The following is a 20,649-nucleotide window of genomic DNA, read 5'->3' on the forward strand; positions in this document are numbered from 1 at the left end:
TTTAAAAAAAAGAAGAAGACAGACTGAAATATATACCAGAACCGAATTAGCAATGTTTAACCATTTTAATTATTAAACATAGTCTTTATTTAAGAGGCTCTTTTGTTGTTATCAACAATTTAATATCATCTTGCTTGTACAGTCTGTAGCAGAAAGATTATGATAATAATTAGCTAAGTCTGCAGTCATGCTAGCAGCTCTGTCAGGCTGTACACAGTGGCACTTTTAGCTAAATGCTAACATTAGCATGCTAACATTCTCATGATGATATTGCTAACACACTGATGTTGAGCAGGTTTAATGTTTACCTCGCTGTGTTCACCAGCTTAGCTGAGTGTGTTAGCATGCTAATATACTGTATGCTAATTTTCACTAAACTAAGTACAGATGAGGCTGATGTCATTAGTTTAATGCTAGATAAAAACTAAAAGTTCACCAATGCTAGTGCAATTCACACTGAGGGGGACATGAAAGTCTCTGCCAAACTTTAAAGACATTTCGACATTTTTCTTCCAACTAACTATAAATGAGTGGTATTTTGGGAAATATCCATATTAGTTAAAAAAGTTAGAAGATTGACACCACTATTATGCCAATACTGTAAATATGAAGCTACAGCCTGCATCCGGTTAGCTTAGCTTAGCATGAAGACTGGAAACAGGGGAAAACAGCCAGGTTGGGGGGACTTTCTTAAATTAATTATTAAATAAAACAATATATAAGGTGGACCACTGTATTTTAATTACCAAGTATGCCTACTTTCTGTAATTTAAATGACTGAATATTATAAATACTATATATAGTGCTTCATTGCTTCACTTTGTGTCAAGTAACTGCGTCTTTCATCCTTTTTGACCACTCCAAGCACCAGTATCTGTGTGCCGGTACAGAGGTGAAAAACATCATGGTTTTACTGGAGCTAGCTGTTTCCCTTGGTTTCCAGTCTTTGTGCTAAGCTAAGCTAACTGGCTGCCAGCTGAAGCTTTATTTTTAGTGTACGGTGCAATTTTTCAACACTAGTATTTAAAATATATGTATGTACGTTTGTATTTTACATTTTGTTTTACTTTTGGGTGGTTTTCAAGCTGTTACAGGTTTCTACCACACCCTCACACTAACGTTTATATTTCCCAGGTCAAAACATAGTAGTCTTTAGTGCATTAGAAATATAATTTAACTATAGAAAAGTCATTACGAGTAAACTTTTACTTTTTGGGCTTAACTTAAAATATGTTTGACATATACTTTTTAAAAGTGTACTTCTAAATCGATGTCATTAAGTTCTACTTCAACACATTAAAATGAATATATTAATCCTACAATACTTATAGTGGTATTTCAAAGTACTTCAAAGTGTACTTTATTGTAAGTGTGTTATAAATTGCACTTAAGTGTACTTTTAAAGAGTGTATAGTGAATAAGTGTACTTATGAAAAGTATACTCATTTTCATGTTATTTGTTATACACTATTAGCATGCTTAATTAAAGTGTTCTTTAATTTCACTTCACTTTAAGTATATTTCCAACACATTGGTGATATGATACAATTGTGCTGCTCATGAATCCTGATTTTCACTGGTGTCCTTCAGTACACTTAAAGTTTGTAAAAAGTTGTGCCAATTCTGCAACTATTTACACTTCCAGTATTGATCGTCTCATGTGACTCTGAGCAACAGTGGGAATTAAAGTGTTTCCCAAAATGTGAAGCCACTCCATTGACAAACATCTGTATTTATATTAAAAGGACTTCCTCTTCAGCAGAACTTATAATTTCTCACCAGAATGAACAAAATCTGCTCTGACTTCATGCCGTTGACGGGTCTTTGTGCTTCACAGCCTCCTGCACGTGTCCATGTGGCCCGTGTACTGTGGGAATGTAGGTACAGTGTGCTGAGACAAACCCCTCTGCCTCAAAATGCAGATAAGTTATGGGGGAATTTCAAGCTAAGCTGTCCTATCTAACATATCAGAACAGTGTGTCAGTTCATGATTAAGAAAGCTGCAAGCACGCAGATTATACTTTATAGTCCTGTATATGACTGTTCTTTGAGGAGTTCACAGAAATTTAAGATGGGAGCAGAGATAAAAGCACTTTAATGACAGAGCAGATAAGATTTGCTGCGTGACTCATTCACTGATTCTCCCATTCTCAGCACCCCTCCCCCACCGCTTGCTGCTTCGAAATAATCAGCACACTTCTTGAGCAAATATGGGCATTGCAGAAGAGCAGCACGGATCGAACGTGAAGAAATGTCGTAATGGGCGACCTCTGTACACGCAAGTGAAACAACAAGCTCCAACTGGGCTGTGTGAGAGCAGCCGCTAATCATTTTTTGATAATGGGCGTAGTTTCTGTTCTGTTAATCAGGCTCACAGCATTCATTTACTGTAACACCCAAAGATCAATGAATCCCGACATATGATCACACCAGACTGTGTGAAAAGCAGAGTTTCTGTGGGTTTAATCACAGCTGATCACTTCCATTTTCCTGTCTGATTGGATTACTGTTCATCAAATCATTGATCACCTCTGGATTCTGCACAGGAGCCTCTGGGAGTGTTATGCCGTTAGCCTGCTGGAAGAGAAATCATTTTATGAGCGCCCAGTATAATTTGAGTGGTTAACAAGTTCACTTACGTGGGCTTTACTGCTTCTGAGGCCTGGCTGAACTTGGGATCGTTGACCTACTGCTATTTACTGGCACTTTCTCTTCAAATACACGACTACTGTTTGCTGTGTGACATGGAAAGGCGGCCACTTTGCGCAAGCAGAGCATGTATTTTTGAAAACAATCAGATTCAGGATGGCCTGTCAGAAAAAACACACCTAAAAACTGAAAGCGTGTGTGCTTTTTCACCTCTTTCATATGCGAGAATGAATTTCTCTAACTACCCCATTTAACACCATGTAAACACTTTAGAAATGGGGTTTGCAGCACTATTTAGAGCAGATATAAGTACACTGTTGTTGTGTTTGTCACTCCTCCTGTAGCTGCAAAGCATACATACCTGTCCCATTCACGGTCAGCGAATGATCAACATCACAGTGTAACGTAGCCGTAATCACATTTAATGATTTATGATATGACTCATTCACAGCCTGAGCTCCGAGGTTCACTAGTTTGACCAAACAATTGTAACTCTAATTCAATAGTCCTTTATTAGTCCTGCGAGGAGAAAATCCAAGCGGATTTTTTAAATAAATATTGAAAGCATTCAGACCCCTCTATGACTTAATTAACAGAATTTCAACTAAAATAGGTCCAGTATTATAACAATTCTTTGAAAATCATTCAAACATCTGTTAATAACTTCGTCCTGTTACCTTTTAGGCATTCACACATGATCTGCTGCTGAAAAACCTGTGTGTATAATGTAGTTGTGAGCATATATAAGAAAGCTTTGTATATCACATACTTCATATAAGTTAAATACTTCATTTTAACCTTAGTACTGCTCACAAATACTTTGATTAAAACTTTAAATTGTCCTTAAAGCTACATTATAGTGTATCATTATGTGTTATAAACTATATATTATGCTGAGCACTAAATAAAGGGGGTCAAAATAAAGCATTACTGGAGAGAAGCATTAAACTTTGACGTCACATGTGGGAATAAATCACTTCCAAAAGGACAATTGACACATTTGTAACCACATGCAGAATTACATAATTTTATCTCTTCAAACAGTCGAAAAGTTACAAACGTGAATATTTAGACTGATATTAAGCTGGATGTTTTTTAACAGTAGTTCATGAATTTATTAGCTGTTTTCATATAAGATATAATGATCATGGAGGTGTCAATATTCAGGCTCTTTTTCAGTATATTCGCGCTCTATCAGACGGAGGCCGCTGCTCATGTCCTGAGCTTGATTGATTTTGAATGTTAATTCTAATGAAATCCTTTGGGACGTGTTTAGAACAAAGAACGACAGAAACGGGTTCTGGTGCTGATGGAGAATATGTCTTTAACCATTTCTGTTGTCTAAAAGGACATAAACACGCTCTGAATCATCAGCTGCCTTCCTAAATACAGACGTTGAGCTTTTGATCAGCCTCACGTGCGCCTTGCATTTTCAAAAACAATGAAGTCTTTTACATAAAGGCATCACTTCGCTTTAGCAACTGTTGTTTCCCTGTTAATTACGCAAGAATTAACTCAGATTTACCAGCGTCGCATTACACATGGAGGCAGGTCTGAATTTGACAGACTGACGTGAACTGACTGTTGGGTTTCGTGTGGGAGAAGAAGCATTCAGAGGCTTTACTCCAGTAAAAGTAGAAATACTACTGTGTAAAAATACTCTGTTACAAGTAAAAGTGCAAAAGCAGTAGCAACAAAATGTACTTGTAAAAAAGAATCAAAACAGTACTCATCTCACTGCATGGACCATGTATGGAGTTTTCTTATTATTATTATTAATATTATTATTACAGATTGCTGCATTGCTGTTATTCATGTAGCTGGTGGAGAACATGAATCTGCTTTATATATTGTTGTGTAGTTTAATCTGCGATAATGTGACTGAAGTTATAAATTGATGTTCTTTAAGTAGTTGTACGAGTTAAAATAGCTGTCAGCATGAACCAGCTCTGTTTGAAGTGACTGTTTTGGTTTGATCTTAGTTAAAATGAGCTGATCGTGTGTTTTGATCCTGATGGGACTATCTGACAAATCCAACCCACCGTGTGTTTACCTTAATTCATATTACGGCTGTACAGCATAGTGAGGACACAGTAACATTTCATAAAACGTGGATGAACTCCTTTATTTTGTATTGTGTTCTGTAGTATTTGGTATAATATCTGTGCAGAGGCGCATCGGTGTGGATCTGCTGCAGCAGGAGGCTTTTTGATGGACACTTCATCTCCAGTTTGAACTAAAAACTGAAATTCAAGTTCAGCTTTTGAACCAACAGCAAAACCTGACCTGTTTTCACCTGCAAAACACACAAAAAACGACTATATTTTGTGTGTCTTTCAGTCTGGGTGTCTTGTCCATTGTTTGAGTAAAAAGCACAATCTTTCCCTCTGAAGTTGAAGTATAAAGTAGCATAAAGTGGAAATACACAAAGTACAGTTACTTTAAAAGTTGCCCCTCAGCACAGGGCTTCTGCCGGTCGCCCTGCACGCACACGAAGCCGAGCTGCACCTTCGTTTGGTCTTTCTAACGTAACATGGACGCTGTCATTTGTGTGCATGTGATAACTGCATGCTACAGAAAGTTTCGGCTATAAAATGAGCTGGTTTAAAGTGGTAGAGCAGTGACTTGGCAGAGGCTTGACCTGATACAGCCCTCATGGAGGAATTGTTGATCCATTGCTGACAGAGAACCCAGAAGCGATGGCAGATATCAAAGTCATGCTATCTCTTAAAAAAAAACAAAAAAAAAACAAGCCTGTGATTTGGGACTCGTTAATGATCAACCAGAGAGACACTCCACCTCTCCTCTGGTTAGCAGCATGAGGGAAGGAGGAGAAGGAGCTCTGCTGTCACTCACTGGTTTCCTCTCTGACACCAGTATGTCCCCATCACACTCAACTGGGCCAGGGAGCTACCTTGTTACTGGGCGGAGCTAGGCTAAGAAAAAAAGGTAGTGGGGGTGTTAGTAGAGGTGTGTGGGGGTGTGAGAAGGGAAGGAGGAGGAGGGGGGCACATTAGCTTCTTGGACAAGTCTTTCTCCCCACTGTCAGGTAGTTGAGAGTTTGTTTGTCCAAAGCACTGGCAGACATGGACATGGCAGACTACAGCGAGGCTCTGGACCCAGCCTACACCACGCTGGAGTTCGAAAACATGCAAGTGCTCCCCTTGGGCACAGGTGAGTCACATATATGCAGCTCTGGCGTTGAACTTTGAAACTTTTACTGATTTAAAACTTTGGTCGGGAGAGGACAGAGGGAGCTCTGGCATGGAGTGATAAAAAGGGGTCATCTGTCCATCCGCTCGCAGAGGGATGATCCTGCACGGTGGTCTTCTTTTATCACCTCCGGCCGCGATAGTGAAACATTAAGAGATTTTGATTTACGAGGCTCTATTCTCAGTGCGCTCGGGTCATTTGGTGGGAGCCATTTGAACCTGTTTCAGCTTGTGGACTGATGTGGTGTCAGATTGATTACAGTGAACTGATATTCATCCTCTGATGAAGCAGTAGTTTGAGTATCACCATTGTAAATCTCCTGTTTCAAACGGTCTGTTCCCACAGAGTCTAACGTGAGGAAAAGGGGCTCAGGTTTTTGGGAAGTGCTCACAGTGACACCGACTTATTTGTATGTGCAGTCTCCCATGACGTCTGGCTGAGATCCTGATTCCACAATGAGACCAAAAAACGAAGCTTGACAGCGAACATTACTCAGCTTTTCCATCACTTATATGCTTTTACTTTATTATATCAATGCAAACGTCCGTTGAGTCACTTTTAATGTAAAGCTGGTGCTGTGACATACTCTATGATTGATTGACCCAGTCTGGTGACTGTGTGGGGGACTAAAAACTGTCTCCAGTGATTGCCTTTTCAGAGGTAATCAAGATGACATCAATTATGCTCTGTTGACTCTGTGTGAGCCACTCAGGCAGGTGACGGATCCCTGCAGGCTCACATAAAGGCTGGTTTTGATCAGCCGTCAATGGAGCTGATCTGTGCCCACTCCGGTCGTTCACGCCTCCTTTAATCCGTCCTGTAGATCCACAATTTTACAGCTTCTGAACTTCAGCGCTCAAACATCTCGATGACTGTCAGAAAATAAACTTTAATAAAAGCCCCTTCCTTCCAGACTAAAAGTCTGCCTGCTGACCTGATGAGACTTCTCCCCCCTCTCTTATTGTGTCAGACTCCTCACCGGCTGAGAGCGCCAACATGAACGCCAGCAGCCACCTGGGGGCGGGCAGCCTGTGTGCCATATGTGGAGACAGAGCCACGGGCAAACACTATGGGGCGTCCAGCTGTGACGGCTGCAAAGGCTTCTTCAGACGCAGCGTCCGCAAAAACCACATGTACTCATGCAGGTGAGGCCGAAGAAGAGAAATACTTCGATTTTTGCATTCCTGCCTACTGTTGATGTGCCACTGAGGCAAAGCTTTGCACATAGGCTCCTGCCAGGAGAGACTGTTCCCAACTATACACTGCAAAGCATGAATTTCTGTTGTTTTTCTCAGTAAACTGGCAATAAATACTGAAAAATTAACGAAAAACTAATGATTATTTTCATTATCATTCAAACTACAGGTTATCTAATTTAATAAATTACTCTATTTTTTCTATAAAATATCAGACAATAGTGATAAATGCCTATTATAATTTCCTACAGGTCAAAGTGACACCCCCAAATGTCGTGTTTGTCCGACCAGCTGTCCAGAATACAAATATATTCAGTTTACTATGAAAAAAAACACTAAAGTCTCCCACTCATGAAGCTGAAAACAGCAAACATTGGCTGAAAATTGCTGCAGATGAATTTCCTGTTAATCAACTCATCGATTCATCTACCAATCGTTGCAGCTCTGATTGCGTCACTCATCCGAGCTTGTTTTTTTGATTCTATGGCAGGTTCAACAGACAATGCATTGTGGACAAAGACAAGCGAAATCAATGCCGATACTGCAGGCTGAAGAAATGCTTCAGAGCTGGCATGAAGAAAGAAGGTAGGACCCTGTAAACTACATGGTTTTCAGATCCTCGTGGAAACAGAATTTCCCTTTTTATCAGCAAATCAGAGCCAGAGTGTGAGCTGTCTCCCCACTGAATCGACACAACTCATGTGAGAGTGTTGCAATACCCACGAGAGTAGTGCTTTGTTAATGTTCACTCCGTGTAGCGCTGAGGTCTCTAACCAGCTTATGCTGAGCAAACATTTCCAGGCAATAATAGCCATATACTGATAAACATGACAACCTGGGGAGACCTATTTTTCTTTTAAAAGACTCTGCCTTTGTTGTGCAACAAAGAAAAGTCTTTCATTGTTTTCCTGAAAAGTTTTCAATTAATTTTTCCTCTCTGATCGTGAACGCAGCAGCAGTGATGATCCTGTGTTTGTGCTCTTAGCTGTGCAGAACGAAAGAGACAGAATCAGCACCAGGAGATCCAGCTATGAAGACAGCAGTTTACCGTCCATCAATGCACTCATCCAGGCAGACGTACTGTCTAGACAGGTAAGACCTGCGAGATCACGTCTGTGGTCAGTGATCAATGGAGGCCTGGGATGACTTCACATGTGCGCTGCTTTGTCTAGATCACCTCCCCTGCTCCGATCCTGAATGGCGACATAAGGACCAAAAAGATCGCCACCATCACAGACGTGTGTGAGTCCATGAAGCAGCAGCTGTTGGTGCTGGTGGAGTGGGCCAAGTACATCCCAGCCTTCTGTGACCTGCCCCTGGATGACCAGGTGAGACTCATGCACAGACACAGTGTACATAGCTGTATAGACCCCCTGGTCACTCATCAACCCGCCTGCTCAGAGCCATAGTGTGGGCGACAGGAGTCAGTGAATGTCCCTCCTAAACAAACAAAAATGCAGTAGAAAAAGATGAATGTACTAACATAACAGCTGGATATTTATGTTTACCTTTGTTCAGCTTTGTTCTTGTTCTTAGCTGCATGTTTCTATCTGTGTAAAAACTGTCAAACGGCCTTTATGTGTGCACACAGCTGGTCGATAAAGCTGATTCTGATTGTGAAAAATTAAGAAAATCTCTAAGGACCACGTTTTTTTCCATCACTTAAACCTCACATTCTTCAACCATGGTGGTTAATGTATTTTAATCCTGAGTTAGAATATGATGAGCTGGTTTTAAAGTTATATCCTCCCTCAAAAAAAAGTGCAGAATCATTAACAGTGTGATCACCAGGCCTTGGTAACTGATTTGCTGATGTTATATCAGTGACAGTGCCTTCCGCCTGGGTTTTCTCTCCTCAGCTTGCACAGTGAGCATCAGATGAAGGGAGAGAACCATCAAAATCATTCAAATCAACATGTGGAGGGCTAAGACTTCACTGCGTCATCATCGCTCAGCTAAGACGTAAATGAATTCTCTGTGTTTCAGGTGGCGCTGCTGCGAGCTCATGCTGGAGAACACCTCCTGCTCGGTGCTGCAAAGAGGTCCATGCTGTACAAAGACATCCTCTTATTAGGTAAAAGTGACACGGCAAAAAAACATATACTTAAATTATACTATTGGACGAATGCACAAAGTACACTTTGTGCTTTTTTATCGCCTTGTAGTATATTTAAGTGTACTTGTGTAGTCCTTGAGTACCACTTGAGTAATACTTGAGTATCCTTGAAGTGTAAATAGTTGCACAATTGGCACAACTTTAAGTGTACTGAAGTACAGCAGTGAAAATCAGGATTCATGAGCATTCAAAACACACTTGCAGGACCAATTGTGTTATATTACCAATGTGTAGGAAATATACTTAAATATACTGACGCTTTAATTAAGCATGTTAATAGTGTACAAGAAAGGACTTGAAAATAAGTACACTTTATCACTACTAATTGTAAGTTAGTACAATTTTTAAAAGTGCAATTTATAGTACACTTACAATAAAGCACACTTTTTCTATAAGGACTTTAAAATACCACTTTAAGTACTGCAGAATTACTATTCATTTTTAATATATTTAAGTAGAACTTGAAGTTCTATTTAGAAGTACACTTTTAAAAGTAGATGTCAAACATACTTTAAATTAAGCACAAAAAGTCAAAGTATACTTGACTTCTCTGTGCTTAAATCATATTTCTAATACACTGAGTTGTACTACTTTTTGGCCTGGGTCATCCTGGACTAAATTCTAATGTAATTTTTTTTAATCTGCATGTGCTTGTCCTGCAGGAAATGACTACATCATTCCCAGAAACTGCCCAGAGTTGGAGGTGGGCAGGGTAGCAGTGAGGATCCTGGATGAGCTGGTGCTTCCCTTCCAGGAGCTTCAGATAGACGATAATGAATACGCCTGCTTGAAAGCCATAGTTTTCTTCGACCCAGGTACCGCTGCGGACTCGCTCTTGGATCATGTTAGCTACTGCTCAACCAGTACTATCAGTCAGACTCAGAGCTGGAGTTTTCTACACTCCGTATGCAGACAGAGAGCTCCAACCTAATGGCACGCTTCTCTCTGTAAACACCCCTGCTTTTGTTTGCCCACAGATGCTAAAGGTCTGAGCGACCCCGGAAAGATCAAGCGGATGCGATACCAGGTCCAGGTCAGCCTGGAAGACTACATCAACGACAGGCAGTACGACTCCCGGGGCCGCTTCGGGGAGCTGCTCCTGCTGCTGCCGACGCTACAGAGCATCACCTGGCAAATGATCGAGCAGATCCAGTTTGTCAAACTCTTTGGCATGGCCAAGATCGACAACCTGCTCCAAGAAATGCTTCTCGGAGGTGAGCTCTTTGTACCGTTACACTCACTATACAGAATCCTCATGTTAGTGGACAACACAGAGGACTGAGCCATTCTCGGTGCTGTCAGATAAGCTGAAGGGACTGACTCACTGTATACTTGGGTGTTTTGTTTCTCAGGTTCTGCCAACGAGGCTCCACACGCACCTCACTCTCTGCACCCCCACCTGGTCCACGAGCACCTCAGCAGCAATGTTATAGTGGCCAGCAGCATGCCGACGCCAATCCATAATGGTCAAATCTGTAAGTACACAGCACATCAGCGCAAAACGTGCAGTACAGCTGCTGCGGCATCTGAGATTTGTCCTCTGTCTTCATCTTAAATATCGAGGTTTCTCATTGCTACATACACAAAGAACTGAGGTCTGATCAGTGGACAGCAGCATTAATCTAAGCAAACTGAAATCAATGATATCTTAATTCACAGAGACCGTCAAATTCCCGTCCCCAGCTCCATGTGCAGCCTAGTCAGGTAGCTGGAAGGACAAACAGGCTTGGCAGAATAATCCTCTAAATTCTTCATGGAAACTAATCTGGCTTATTTTGTCAAAGAGAACTTCTGTTATTCTTTCTTAACATGTTTAATGCTCTGAGAAATTTCACAAAAGTGCTTATTCCTTATCTGAAAATTGTGTTGCCCCAAGACATGTTATACCACAGACTGGTGAATATATGCCTGCTTATGCTGCAGTTTCTCCCTCTGACTCGCTGCTGTTCTTTTGTGTTCTACTTTTCAGCCACTCCTGAAACCCCAATCCCGTCTCCGCCTACTGCCTCCAGCTCAGAACATTATAAAATGGCTCAGGGGGTCATAGCCACTGTGCCCAAGCAGCCGACCTCCATCCCTCAGCCTACTATCACAAAGCAGGAGGCCATCTAACGATCCTCTGAGTGCTTATTCCTTCAGTTTTTTTATTGTGTTAAATCAGGGTCTTTATATGTGCGTTTATACACAATCAGCAGTGAAGCTGTTAACTTGACTGAAACAATAAAGTAGCTACATATGTCAGATGTAATCGCAGTGATGTCCCTTGCAGATTGCTGTTTTTCTTCAGGGATCTATTTGTTCACACATGCAGCTGCCGTTGCGCTCCGCAGCTCAGCGGAGGCCAGACAAAACTACAACCATCCAAACTATCCAGACGTGCTGTTGTTGTTCTGTAAGATCGACACGTAGGAATACATTGTACATATAGTTTATTACTGGGTAACATCACTTCCTTTAGCATGGCGTCAGAGTGTGCAGTAAGGCTTATGTTAGACATGGTGACCTGATCATGTCAGTATTTCATGAATGTTACAACAGGCCTTACATTGTCATGTATTTAGTGTTGCACAGTATTTTATTTTATGTTTATTAGTGATAAAATGGTGTCAACTTTCAGTAGGAACTCAGAAAATCTCATTTTATCAAGGCTAAAGAAAATCCCTTGAATGAGCTCAGCTCTTTGCTGTCTCTTTTAAATATTCTGTGACAAGACTAAAATTTCTGGGCTTTGTTTTATGTACTGGAAATGCATATTTACAGAGGTAAAATTTAACATGTTAAAATGTGCGCCAAGAAATGTTGGTACATAAGATAAAGTCTGTGGTGCAACTTTGTAAAAGTCACAGGCAGACACACTGAGGAAGTTTCCCAATGATATGTTGTATTGGTTTTTAAAAAATATATTATATTTTTTGTTTAGTACTTTGTCGTGGTTTAACTGATGGAATAAATTGTGCCTTGTAACCTGTACTGCCTTACAAATACAGGCAATGTTTTGCCTTACAATGTGAAGATGAACTAATAAATCTCAAGGTCTATTTTTACATTGAATTTTCTGCAAACCATATTTTATACTAACCATGACAATAAGAGAGGAGTGAATGTGATGCTCTGAACAACAAACCGTACAACTCAATGATGAAGTCAGACGTGTTAAAAAGTGTCTGGTGGAAAAATTGGGTCCAACGTGGCAGTGCTGCCTGCTCACTGAACCAAGGCAAGATGTGGCTTCGGACTGATAAAGTGCCATAAAGTCATTATAGATAGCAGTGATTCAAGACGCAGAGGGGTGGGGGACACTTCTTGTATTCATGTCTCCATTGCAGCTGAAAAAATCTGTCGCTACCAACGTGCTGCATTCATGCCGCTGCGGCGGCGCCACCGGGAGGATGCAGCGGACAGCAGACTGACGTGACGGGTGTTTGACGTCGACCTCGGTGGAAGCTTCAGACATGAAGGTCATCCCCAAATATCCGAGCAAAGTACTTTTTCTCACCAAAACACAAAGCACTTACGCGTACATTAATGTGAATCCATTAGTTTGACGCAATATTTTTCAAATTTGAAGTGCACGTACCTGGCAGACCTGGAGAGGACGTGCAGTGCACAGGCACGCAGTGTGAGCAATATGCAGGCAACCTCTGCCATCTACCGCATTCAGGTGTAACTGAATCATCCGACACGTCTACAGCAATGTGAAAAAGAAATTCAGGTCACATCAACCCTCTGACCATATAGTTTAACCGATTAACTAACCAGACAATTTTCAAAAAACGAGAAAGGTGGATAGGTAGAAACTAAAAGAAATAAAACTCCATGCAGTATGCATGAAATACTATCTCTTTCTATAAAAAAAAAAAATACAGCCTCTGTTTTTATGTTTGCGCTGTAAATATAGGCCTACCTCTAAATCAACATCAATAATCTTTAAGCTTGAAGAAGTATATTTTTATTTATATTAGGTTGCAAGATGTGAGGTTCAGGTGCACTGAAGACGTGCGAAAAGCTGGCGGGGATGCAGGGTGTAACATTTGTTTTAGTGAGTAAAATCTTTGGATGTTAGTCAGTCATTTGTGACCGTAACGTTTTTAAAAGACATGTCTTTGAATTAAAAAGCGAGAGACTCACGTACCAAACACAAAAACTATATTTTATTAAATTTGTTTTCAATTCTGATTGTGCGACATGTCGTGCCTAGGTACTTCCCGAGTTGTACCTGAAGGCATCATAGCCATCAAAACAACAGACGTACGGCTATACCGCTCTGGCGCGTCGGGAGCGCATCACGTGACGCATATGGCCCAATGAGAGAGCAGCATTTATCTACCCGGAAATAGGATTTTCCTGACAGGTCGGTTGTGATTTTTGACACTGGTTTTGAGTCGTCACGCTTGTGTTTTGAAGACATTTCATCACTTGCCAATGGCTGCTCACAAAAGGCATCAATGTGTGTTGTAGTCGGTTCATGTTAAACGCATTTTCGGGTTGGTATTCCATCATTATTCTGACTTTAGTTCTGTCGCATCGGTTCTGCTCAGGATCAGCTTGTATTAGCCAGTTCGTGTCTGCTGAGGCTCTGACTCATTGCTGAGCACAGACACACAATGAGCATGTTTGCGCTGTCATAGGGATTTCTCCTGCTCTTCTCAGATATTAGGTAACATTTTGTTTTCAATATCTCTTGACCAGTTCAGGTAAAGTGGTATTATTGGATGTAAAGTACATGAGTGACACCTGCCAGGAGCTAACGTGGCAGCCCAGGAGCTGGTCTTTCTTGTGTTTTCATAGCTGGTGCCTCTTGTGTGCTGCTTCCCAAACAGCTTCACCCAGTCAGTCCATGGCTGATCAGCATGAATCCATCGATCTCAGGTCTCCTCCTGTGGACCCATCAGCAGCTGCGGGACACAGCTGGTTCCCTGGACCCCCTCCCCCCATCTACTCCTGCACCCTGACCCCTGAGCTGGTGGCCAAGGCACGGGAGGAGCTCCAGGAGAAACCAGAGTGGCGTCTCCGGGATGTCCAAGCACTGAGAGACATGATACTGAAGGTTTTGTGTTGCGCTTTTTTGCCATGTTGACATTCATTTAAACAGCCTCTTTTCTGTTTATATGCAGCCAGTTTAGTAGAAAACATCCCCAAAATTATAAGACTTTTTCTCTATAATTCCAAAATCTGTCAAGTAATGAAAGTTGGCATTGAAGGCTGACTGAAAAAGTGCAAGTACAAGATAAACAACTACTGTATATGCTCACACATTAAAAGAAAACTGTCACGATGAAAATGATTGATACTGACATGCCGCAAAGCAATAATCTTATCATCTCAAAGTGCGGACTAAAGAAGATCCTCTGCTAGCTTTTGAAGGATATTCTGTATTTTTTTCCCCACAAATCATACGAAAAGATCAAAATCAACAATGTGCTGCTTTGTCTCAAATGCTTTCTGACTTCTTCATCCTGTGGCTCTCAGCCCCAAGCCCATTTGTTCCTACTGAAGATTGTGAAACAGCTGGGCACTGTGGTTTTTGGCAAACGTTACTTGCACAGGAGTAAATAATGCATTTGATGGAGACATTTTCAGACACAGACTTTGTGATTGAGTGAGAATTACAGCAGCAGAGAGTATCACCAGACTTGTCACACATCATGCTTCGTTTACAAATCCTGGTATTTATTCACCGAGTTCATGTTTTTTGGTTCGACTCTGCAGGAGCAGCCAAATCTCAGGACCAGACTGGATGACACCTTTCTCCTGCGCTTCCTGCGGGCCAGGAAGTTTGACTACGACCGCGCCCTGCAGCTTCTGCTCAACTACCACGGCGGCCGTAAGGCTTGGCCGGAGGTGTTCCAGGACCTGAAGCCATCCACAGTGAAGCACGTCCTGGACCTGGGCTTCCTCACGGTCCTGCCACAGCCGGACCCCAACGGAAGATACATCCTCTGTCTCCGGCCAGGTTGGTGTCAGCTTCATTGGCGAATTCAGCAGTTTTAAGCACACACTGGATGACTGCAGCCAGTCACTGATTACTCTATCAGGACAGGCTTTATTCATGAACTCAGTCTCCTTTTCCAGGAAAATGGAAACCAAATGATTATCCGTTTGTTGACAATGTGAGGGCCATTTATCTGACTCTGGAGAAGCTGATCCAGCCGGAGGAAACACAGGTGAACGGTATTGTCATTTTAGCCGACTACACCGGAGTGGGCATGTCGCAAGCATCCAATCCGGGTCCATTCCTCGCCAAAAAAGTTGTGAGCATCCTCCAGGTGAGAAATCCTACCAACTCACCATCTGATGACACTTTTATGTTTGAATTAAGTGAATTTTAAAATGAAGAACCATGATATTGTTTTCTGAATGCAGCATTTGCTCAAAATGTGATTTTATTTTGTAATGACACAGCAGTGAATATGAGTAACTGAGTTAACGCACGAGAAAATGAACCAAGCTCGAGATTCATCGCGACTGCAGAGTGTGTAATATTTACATAAGCACACAAAACGTCTGACAAGGACCAGCTGTGACTGTTTCTGTTGCTCTTCTAATTCACAGGATGGGTTTCCAATCCGAATCAAGGCTGTTAACATAATTAACGAGCCCAGGATTTTCAAAGGCATCTTCGCTATAATTAAGCCTTTTCTGAAGGAGAAGATGGCAGAGAGGGTAACTATCGTCCTTGAATTGTCTCTGACTCTTTTGTTTTAAACAAAGGACTATTTTGAATCGTGTGCCTCGCTTTCATCTGCAGCCTGTGTGCCAAAATAACCGCATGGTTTCATCTGTGAAAGTGGAACGTCGGGAGATTCTTTTCAGAAGAAAGAACTCAGACCACCAGAAACAAAACTGCGTATTTTCCAAAATCTCATGAGAGGCTTTGCTTTGTGTTCATTTCAGCCTGCAGTGATTGATTGTTATTCATGTGGACGCAGTGGAAGCTCGCTGGCATGTTTTCACCTTTCATGTTAATATGGCAAACTTGCTAGCGTACACTAGCTTATTTACACAATCCGCAGATACGGAGCAACATCAGCATTTGGACTCATTTAGCATTTAGTCTGTGCTTCATTAACTCTACAGGGGACAATCTTTGGCTGCTAGATACTCCGCTGTGTTCATTAGCTGGTTGCTAACTTGCCTGTTGGTGCTGAGCAGGTAACATCTTGTTGCCTTTTAACAGCTTTTCTGTTGAAAACTTGCTATGAGAGCTGTGGGAATGAACCAAACAGTAAATCTGTGGACTTTAAACTGAAACAATGAGCTAAAGAAGCTATAAAGCTCTGCAGAGATACTACGAGTGACGCCTTCAACATGAAACACTGTTTATAGCCACTTTAATGAATGAAGCTCACGGTGAGGCCAGTGATGTCACTGACACGCCATCTGTGCTCTCTCCTCATACAGTACATCCTCCACGGCTCAGACCTGCGCTCTCTGCACCGGAACATCCCCCGCTCGGTTCTGCCGGAGGAGTACGGCGGCACGGCGGGCCAGCTGGACATGTGCGCCTGGTCGAGACTGCTGCTGGACTGTGAGGAAGAATTTATAGTGGAGTTCTGCCAGCCGGATCCACTAGAGGGCGTGGTGCTCCCAGACTCCATGCTGTTCGAAGGGCAGCAGGCCAGCGGGCAGGACGACGACACCTTCAGGGGCCTGCGCTCTCAACTTTACTACTGTTACTGATGCGCACTGTAGGTGCACACGCTCCCATCACTGAGAGGACTTTTTCTGTTTCATTTGAAACATGTGTGTAGACTTTTACAGGGCAAGTTGCCAATATTAAACATGATTTATTTTACTAACCAAGCAGCACTGCTATAGGTGAATAGTCTTTTCTAGTTTACACGTAGCCCAGCATTTAACCGTGGTTCCAAGGCAGCTGCAGGCTCAGGCAAGGAGGTTTCTGACTCGAGCAGATGCATGTTTAGTCATTACAGGTGGCCTCCCAGTTATCATATATTACATTTCTTTGGTAGGCAGGCATCCATATGTGCAGCCCTGATTCCAAAAATGTTGGGACACTGTGCAAAATGTAAGAAACAGAATGCAATCATCTGCAAACAAACTGTGTTTGAGAAGTGTTCCTGAGCTCATGTATTAATCTCCTTTATCCAATCATGTGTTCACAAAGTGGTGACCCTCTCTCCATCCTCACTTGTGAGCGACTGAGCCTTTCCAGGATGCTCCTTTCATAGCCAATCACGATACTATCACCTGTTACCAATGAGCCTGTTTACCTGTGGAACGATCCAGACAGGTGTTTTTGGAGCATTTCACATCTTTCCTGTGAAACGTGTTGCTGCATCAGATTCAGTGAAGCTGATGAGCTCAAACATTGAATATATTATCTTTGTGCTGTTTCAGTTGAATATGTGTCAAAAAGGATTAGCAAATATCTCATTCTGTTTTATTTATGTTTTACGCAGCGTCACAACTTTTTTGGAATCTGGGTTTTAGATTGAAACTCAGTTTGCTTGATGTAGTCTTTCCTCCCGTTCACACCGGCCATTAATAGACGCCTTCCTAAAGTGCATCCAATGTAAGCGATGTGGGACAAAATCCCCTGTCCTCATTTTGTGTTTAACTGAAGCTGAAACGAGGCTTCATCGGTACCACAAATCATGTGGGTATCAGAAACTCTGTCCAGGGAATTCCTTAATACAAACACTAACTTTTGAAGTTTAAAATACATTTTGCCTGGAACACAGACTGTGGATTTGTCCCCGGTCTCTTCCATTGGATGCATGTTCGGAGGGATCTTCAAACGGCCAAACTGAACAGGAGGAATGATTACAGCAAGCAAAAACTGTCAGTGTACATACGGGCATGTCAGTACTGCTTTAAGACAGAGTGGAAAACGTTGCCATTAGTACTCTGTCTGCAGGGTTCATCTCCCCACAACAGTTTTTGTGTATGTAACTGTCCAATACATTGCCTTAAACTGTTATTAATCTGCCATGTATCATCAGTCATGTTGAATTTGTGTGTACCAAAGCAATATTCATGTGTATTCTCATCAGGACTTGCATTAGAGCGGATATACTTCATTAGATGGCCGGTAGATGTTTTTGCTGAACGCCTAACTGCACAGTGTTTCAGGGCCTTTGTTTCGTTGACGCTTTAGCTTGAATCTTCCGAGAGGATTATTTTTCTAACTTCAGATAATCTGCCTTATGTTTTTGTTAAACCTTTTCTGACCTGTTTGCCTGTGTTTCATCACTCGGTCTTAACACAGCGCCATCACTGATCACAGGAGTCACATTGGGAACGTTCAGTCCTGACTGCATAGACATCTGATTTGCCAAATTTTACACCAGGCCATGTACACAAATGTGCAATAACGTTGGATCTGCTTTCTCGCAGTAGCCCGAAGCTAACTTGAATTATTTTCGTCATCAGTCTTTTATATTTTTATTTCAAGCATGTCTGTGACTATAAGCTGTATTGTGTTGCAGGATATTTATCGTCGGTAGTGAGGACAGTAAAGTAAAAGTCGAAAGGAGAAAGTGCTATTTGTGTCTTGTTGTTCTGGGATGCTGTTGTTGGCAGAGAGTGGTGGGAGGCTGCAGGCTCTGGGGAAGTTGTGGGTATTTTCACAACATTATTGCAACTGACTTGAGCAACGTTTCTAAACTTGGCTCATGGGTCCCCAAAGACATCTGAAATACAGTGGTGGAAGATGTATTACTTCACTAGAAGTAAAAATACCACAGTGTAAAAATACTCCATCTAAAGTAAAAGCCCTGCATTCAAACATGCACTTAAAGGACCAGCGTGTCGGACTTAGTGACATCTAGTGGTGAGTTTCCAGATTGCAACCAACTAAATACCTGTAACCTCATCCTCCTTTTCCAAATGCGTAGGAGAACCAAAGATGGCTGCGAAAAGCGTGAAAGGCCATCTTTAGAGCCATGTGTTTGGTTTGTCTGTTCAGGGCTACTGTAGAAACATGGCGGACTCTGTGGAAGAGGACCTGCTCCCTCTGTAGAGATAAAGGGCTCGTTCTGAGGGAACAAGTACACCACAATTCTCATTTTCAGGTGATTATACACAAATTTAAACTTAGAAATATTATATTCCATTTCTGCCAATAGCTCTCCTTAAATCCTACACACTAATCCTAAATATATATATAAAATATTCAAAGAAATATGTGCTTATAATGCAGAATTAGCCCTTTCAGATCACTGTGTACACTCAGTTGCCAGTTTATCATTCAAAAATAATATTTAAAACTAATGCAGTCTAATAAAACAGTCCAGCAATAAATCCTACCTCAATGAAAATTACAAAGTTTCAAAAAACTGAACATTATAATGTTCATGAAGTGGGATTCACTGTTTAACCAGGTGTACCTAATAAACTGGCAACTGAGTGTATATCAGATTATCACAGATGTGTTAACATTTAAGCAGCATTCATGCTGAGGAGTAAAAAGTACAATATTTCCTGAAATGTAGGAGTCAAAGTGTAAAGTGAAATTGCAGCATTTAAGTAATGTTCAAGTATCACAAAAGTATATTTATGTGCAGGAAATGAGTAAATGTACTTTGTTTCCAGCACTGCAGAGATATCTCTTCACTCCAGGTCAGCAGTGTTTAACAGGCATCAGGTGACTGAAGCAGATTTCAGTCACTATTCAGAGGGTACAAATTAGAAAAGTCTCCTAATCGAAAATATGGAAATGAAGTCTTTTAAACAATGAAGAGCTGTGTCTCACCGTCAGGACTGAAATAGGTTTGGAATGAGAGCCCGCTGCTGTGACATTGGATCGTTTCCATCTGGAAGATTTGCACAGAACTCATTAACTTGTTCTGTTTCTTTCATGAGATTTTGCCTTTATTTTAACTCCACGCTGCCTACGCTGTTAGATATTGTTGGTCTGCTGTTTCCATGACATTCGTTTAGTGAACACGACTTTTTGTTGTGCACTCGTGTAATCGGAGTTCCTAACAAAGCAAAGAGAAGAAAAGCAGAAAAGCAGGTGGATTAAAGAGTTTTTTCTTCTGTGGCTCTGGAGGAGCTTTCCACAGTATGATGTCACGTGTTCACAAAGTGGTGAACCTCTCTCCATCCTCGCTTGTGAGCGACTGAGCCTTTCCAGGAAGCCCCTTTCATAGCCAATCATGATACTATCACCTGTTACCAATGAGCCTGTTCACCTGTGATTGTTCCAAACAGGTGTCTGATGCAGTAATGCTTCTGGAAATACCTGCAGAGCAGCACTGAAGTGTTAAACCACCTTCAAATATCGCCTGGAATTCATAGAATTATTTATTCTTTTCAGAGAAACACATGCTTAGGTCCAACATGTAATTGTAATTCTACACCAGAAGCACAAACTGGGGCTATGAGGGGTGTAGTGGAAATGTGTTGCATTGTGGGAAATGTAGGATACAGCGTTTTTGGAGCTTTACCCGAACAATTGAATAAAAAAAGGATATTTTGGCCTCTTGGGCTAATCTTCATTGGAAAGCT

The 20,649-nt window shown here is 41.6% G+C and overlaps 2 protein-coding genes across 3 annotated transcripts; both read left to right on the forward strand.

Moving 5' to 3' along the window:
- The first annotated feature begins 5,708 nt into the window (after positions 1–5,708).
- Positions 5,709–12,218, forward strand: hnf4a (hepatocyte nuclear factor 4, alpha). The gene is made up of 10 exons (XM_070968403.1): positions 5,709–5,823; positions 6,833–7,007; positions 7,549–7,643; positions 8,044–8,150; positions 8,231–8,386; positions 9,045–9,132; positions 9,837–9,989; positions 10,152–10,388; positions 10,527–10,649; positions 11,144–12,218. Exons 1-10 carry the CDS (start codon positions 5,736–5,738, stop codon positions 11,284–11,286), a joined length of 1,365 nt encoding a protein of 454 aa, XP_070824504.1. The 5' UTR covers positions 5,709–5,735; the 3' UTR covers positions 11,287–12,218.
- A 1,283-nt stretch (positions 12,219–13,501) lies between these two features.
- ttpal (tocopherol (alpha) transfer protein-like) lies at positions 13,502–18,680 on the forward strand. Of its 2 annotated transcripts, none has more exons than XM_070969458.1 (6): positions 13,502–13,525; positions 13,995–14,221; positions 14,884–15,127; positions 15,247–15,440; positions 15,727–15,837; positions 16,576–18,680. In XM_070969458.1, exons 2-6 carry the CDS (start codon positions 14,012–14,014, stop codon positions 16,852–16,854), a joined length of 1,038 nt encoding a protein of 345 aa, XP_070825559.1. In that variant the 5' UTR covers positions 13,502–13,525; positions 13,995–14,011; the 3' UTR covers positions 16,855–18,680. The 2 variants fall into 2 exon arrangements, with proteins under 2 accessions (XP_070825559.1, XP_070825558.1); XM_070969457.1 differs by having other exon boundaries at positions 13,505–13,658.
- Positions 18,681–20,649: the final 1,969 nt, after the last annotated feature.

The sequence above is a fragment of the Chaetodon trifascialis genome, chromosome 8 (genome assembly GCF_039877785.1).
Source record: "Chaetodon trifascialis isolate fChaTrf1 chromosome 8, fChaTrf1.hap1, whole genome shotgun sequence".
Taxonomy (NCBI): Eukaryota; Metazoa; Chordata; class Actinopteri; order Chaetodontiformes; family Chaetodontidae; genus Chaetodon; species Chaetodon trifascialis.

What these genes read in the sequence shown, in the direction of transcription:
- ttpal (XM_070969457.1), top strand. An exon ending in AAGTTGTGAGCATCCTCCAG is followed by an intron (nt 15,441 to 15,726) that starts GTGAGAAATCCT and finishes TCTAATTCACAG; the next exon opens with GATGGGTTTCCAATCCGAAT. An exon ending in AGGAGAAGATGGCAGAGAGG is followed by an intron (nt 15,838 to 16,575) that starts GTAACTATCGTC and finishes CTCCTCATACAG; the next exon opens with TACATCCTCCACGGCTCAGA.
- hnf4a (XM_070968403.1), top strand. Translation starts at nt 5,736, where the DNA reads ATGGACATGGCAGACTACAGCGAGGCTCTGGACCCAGCCTACACCACG. An exon ending in AGTGCTCCCCTTGGGCACAG is followed by an intron (nt 5,824 to 6,832) that starts GTGAGTCACATA and finishes TTATTGTGTCAG; the next exon opens with ACTCCTCACCGGCTGAGAGC. An exon ending in ACCTGCCCCTGGATGACCAG is followed by an intron (nt 8,387 to 9,044) that starts GTGAGACTCATG and finishes TCTGTGTTTCAG; the next exon opens with GTGGCGCTGCTGCGAGCTCA.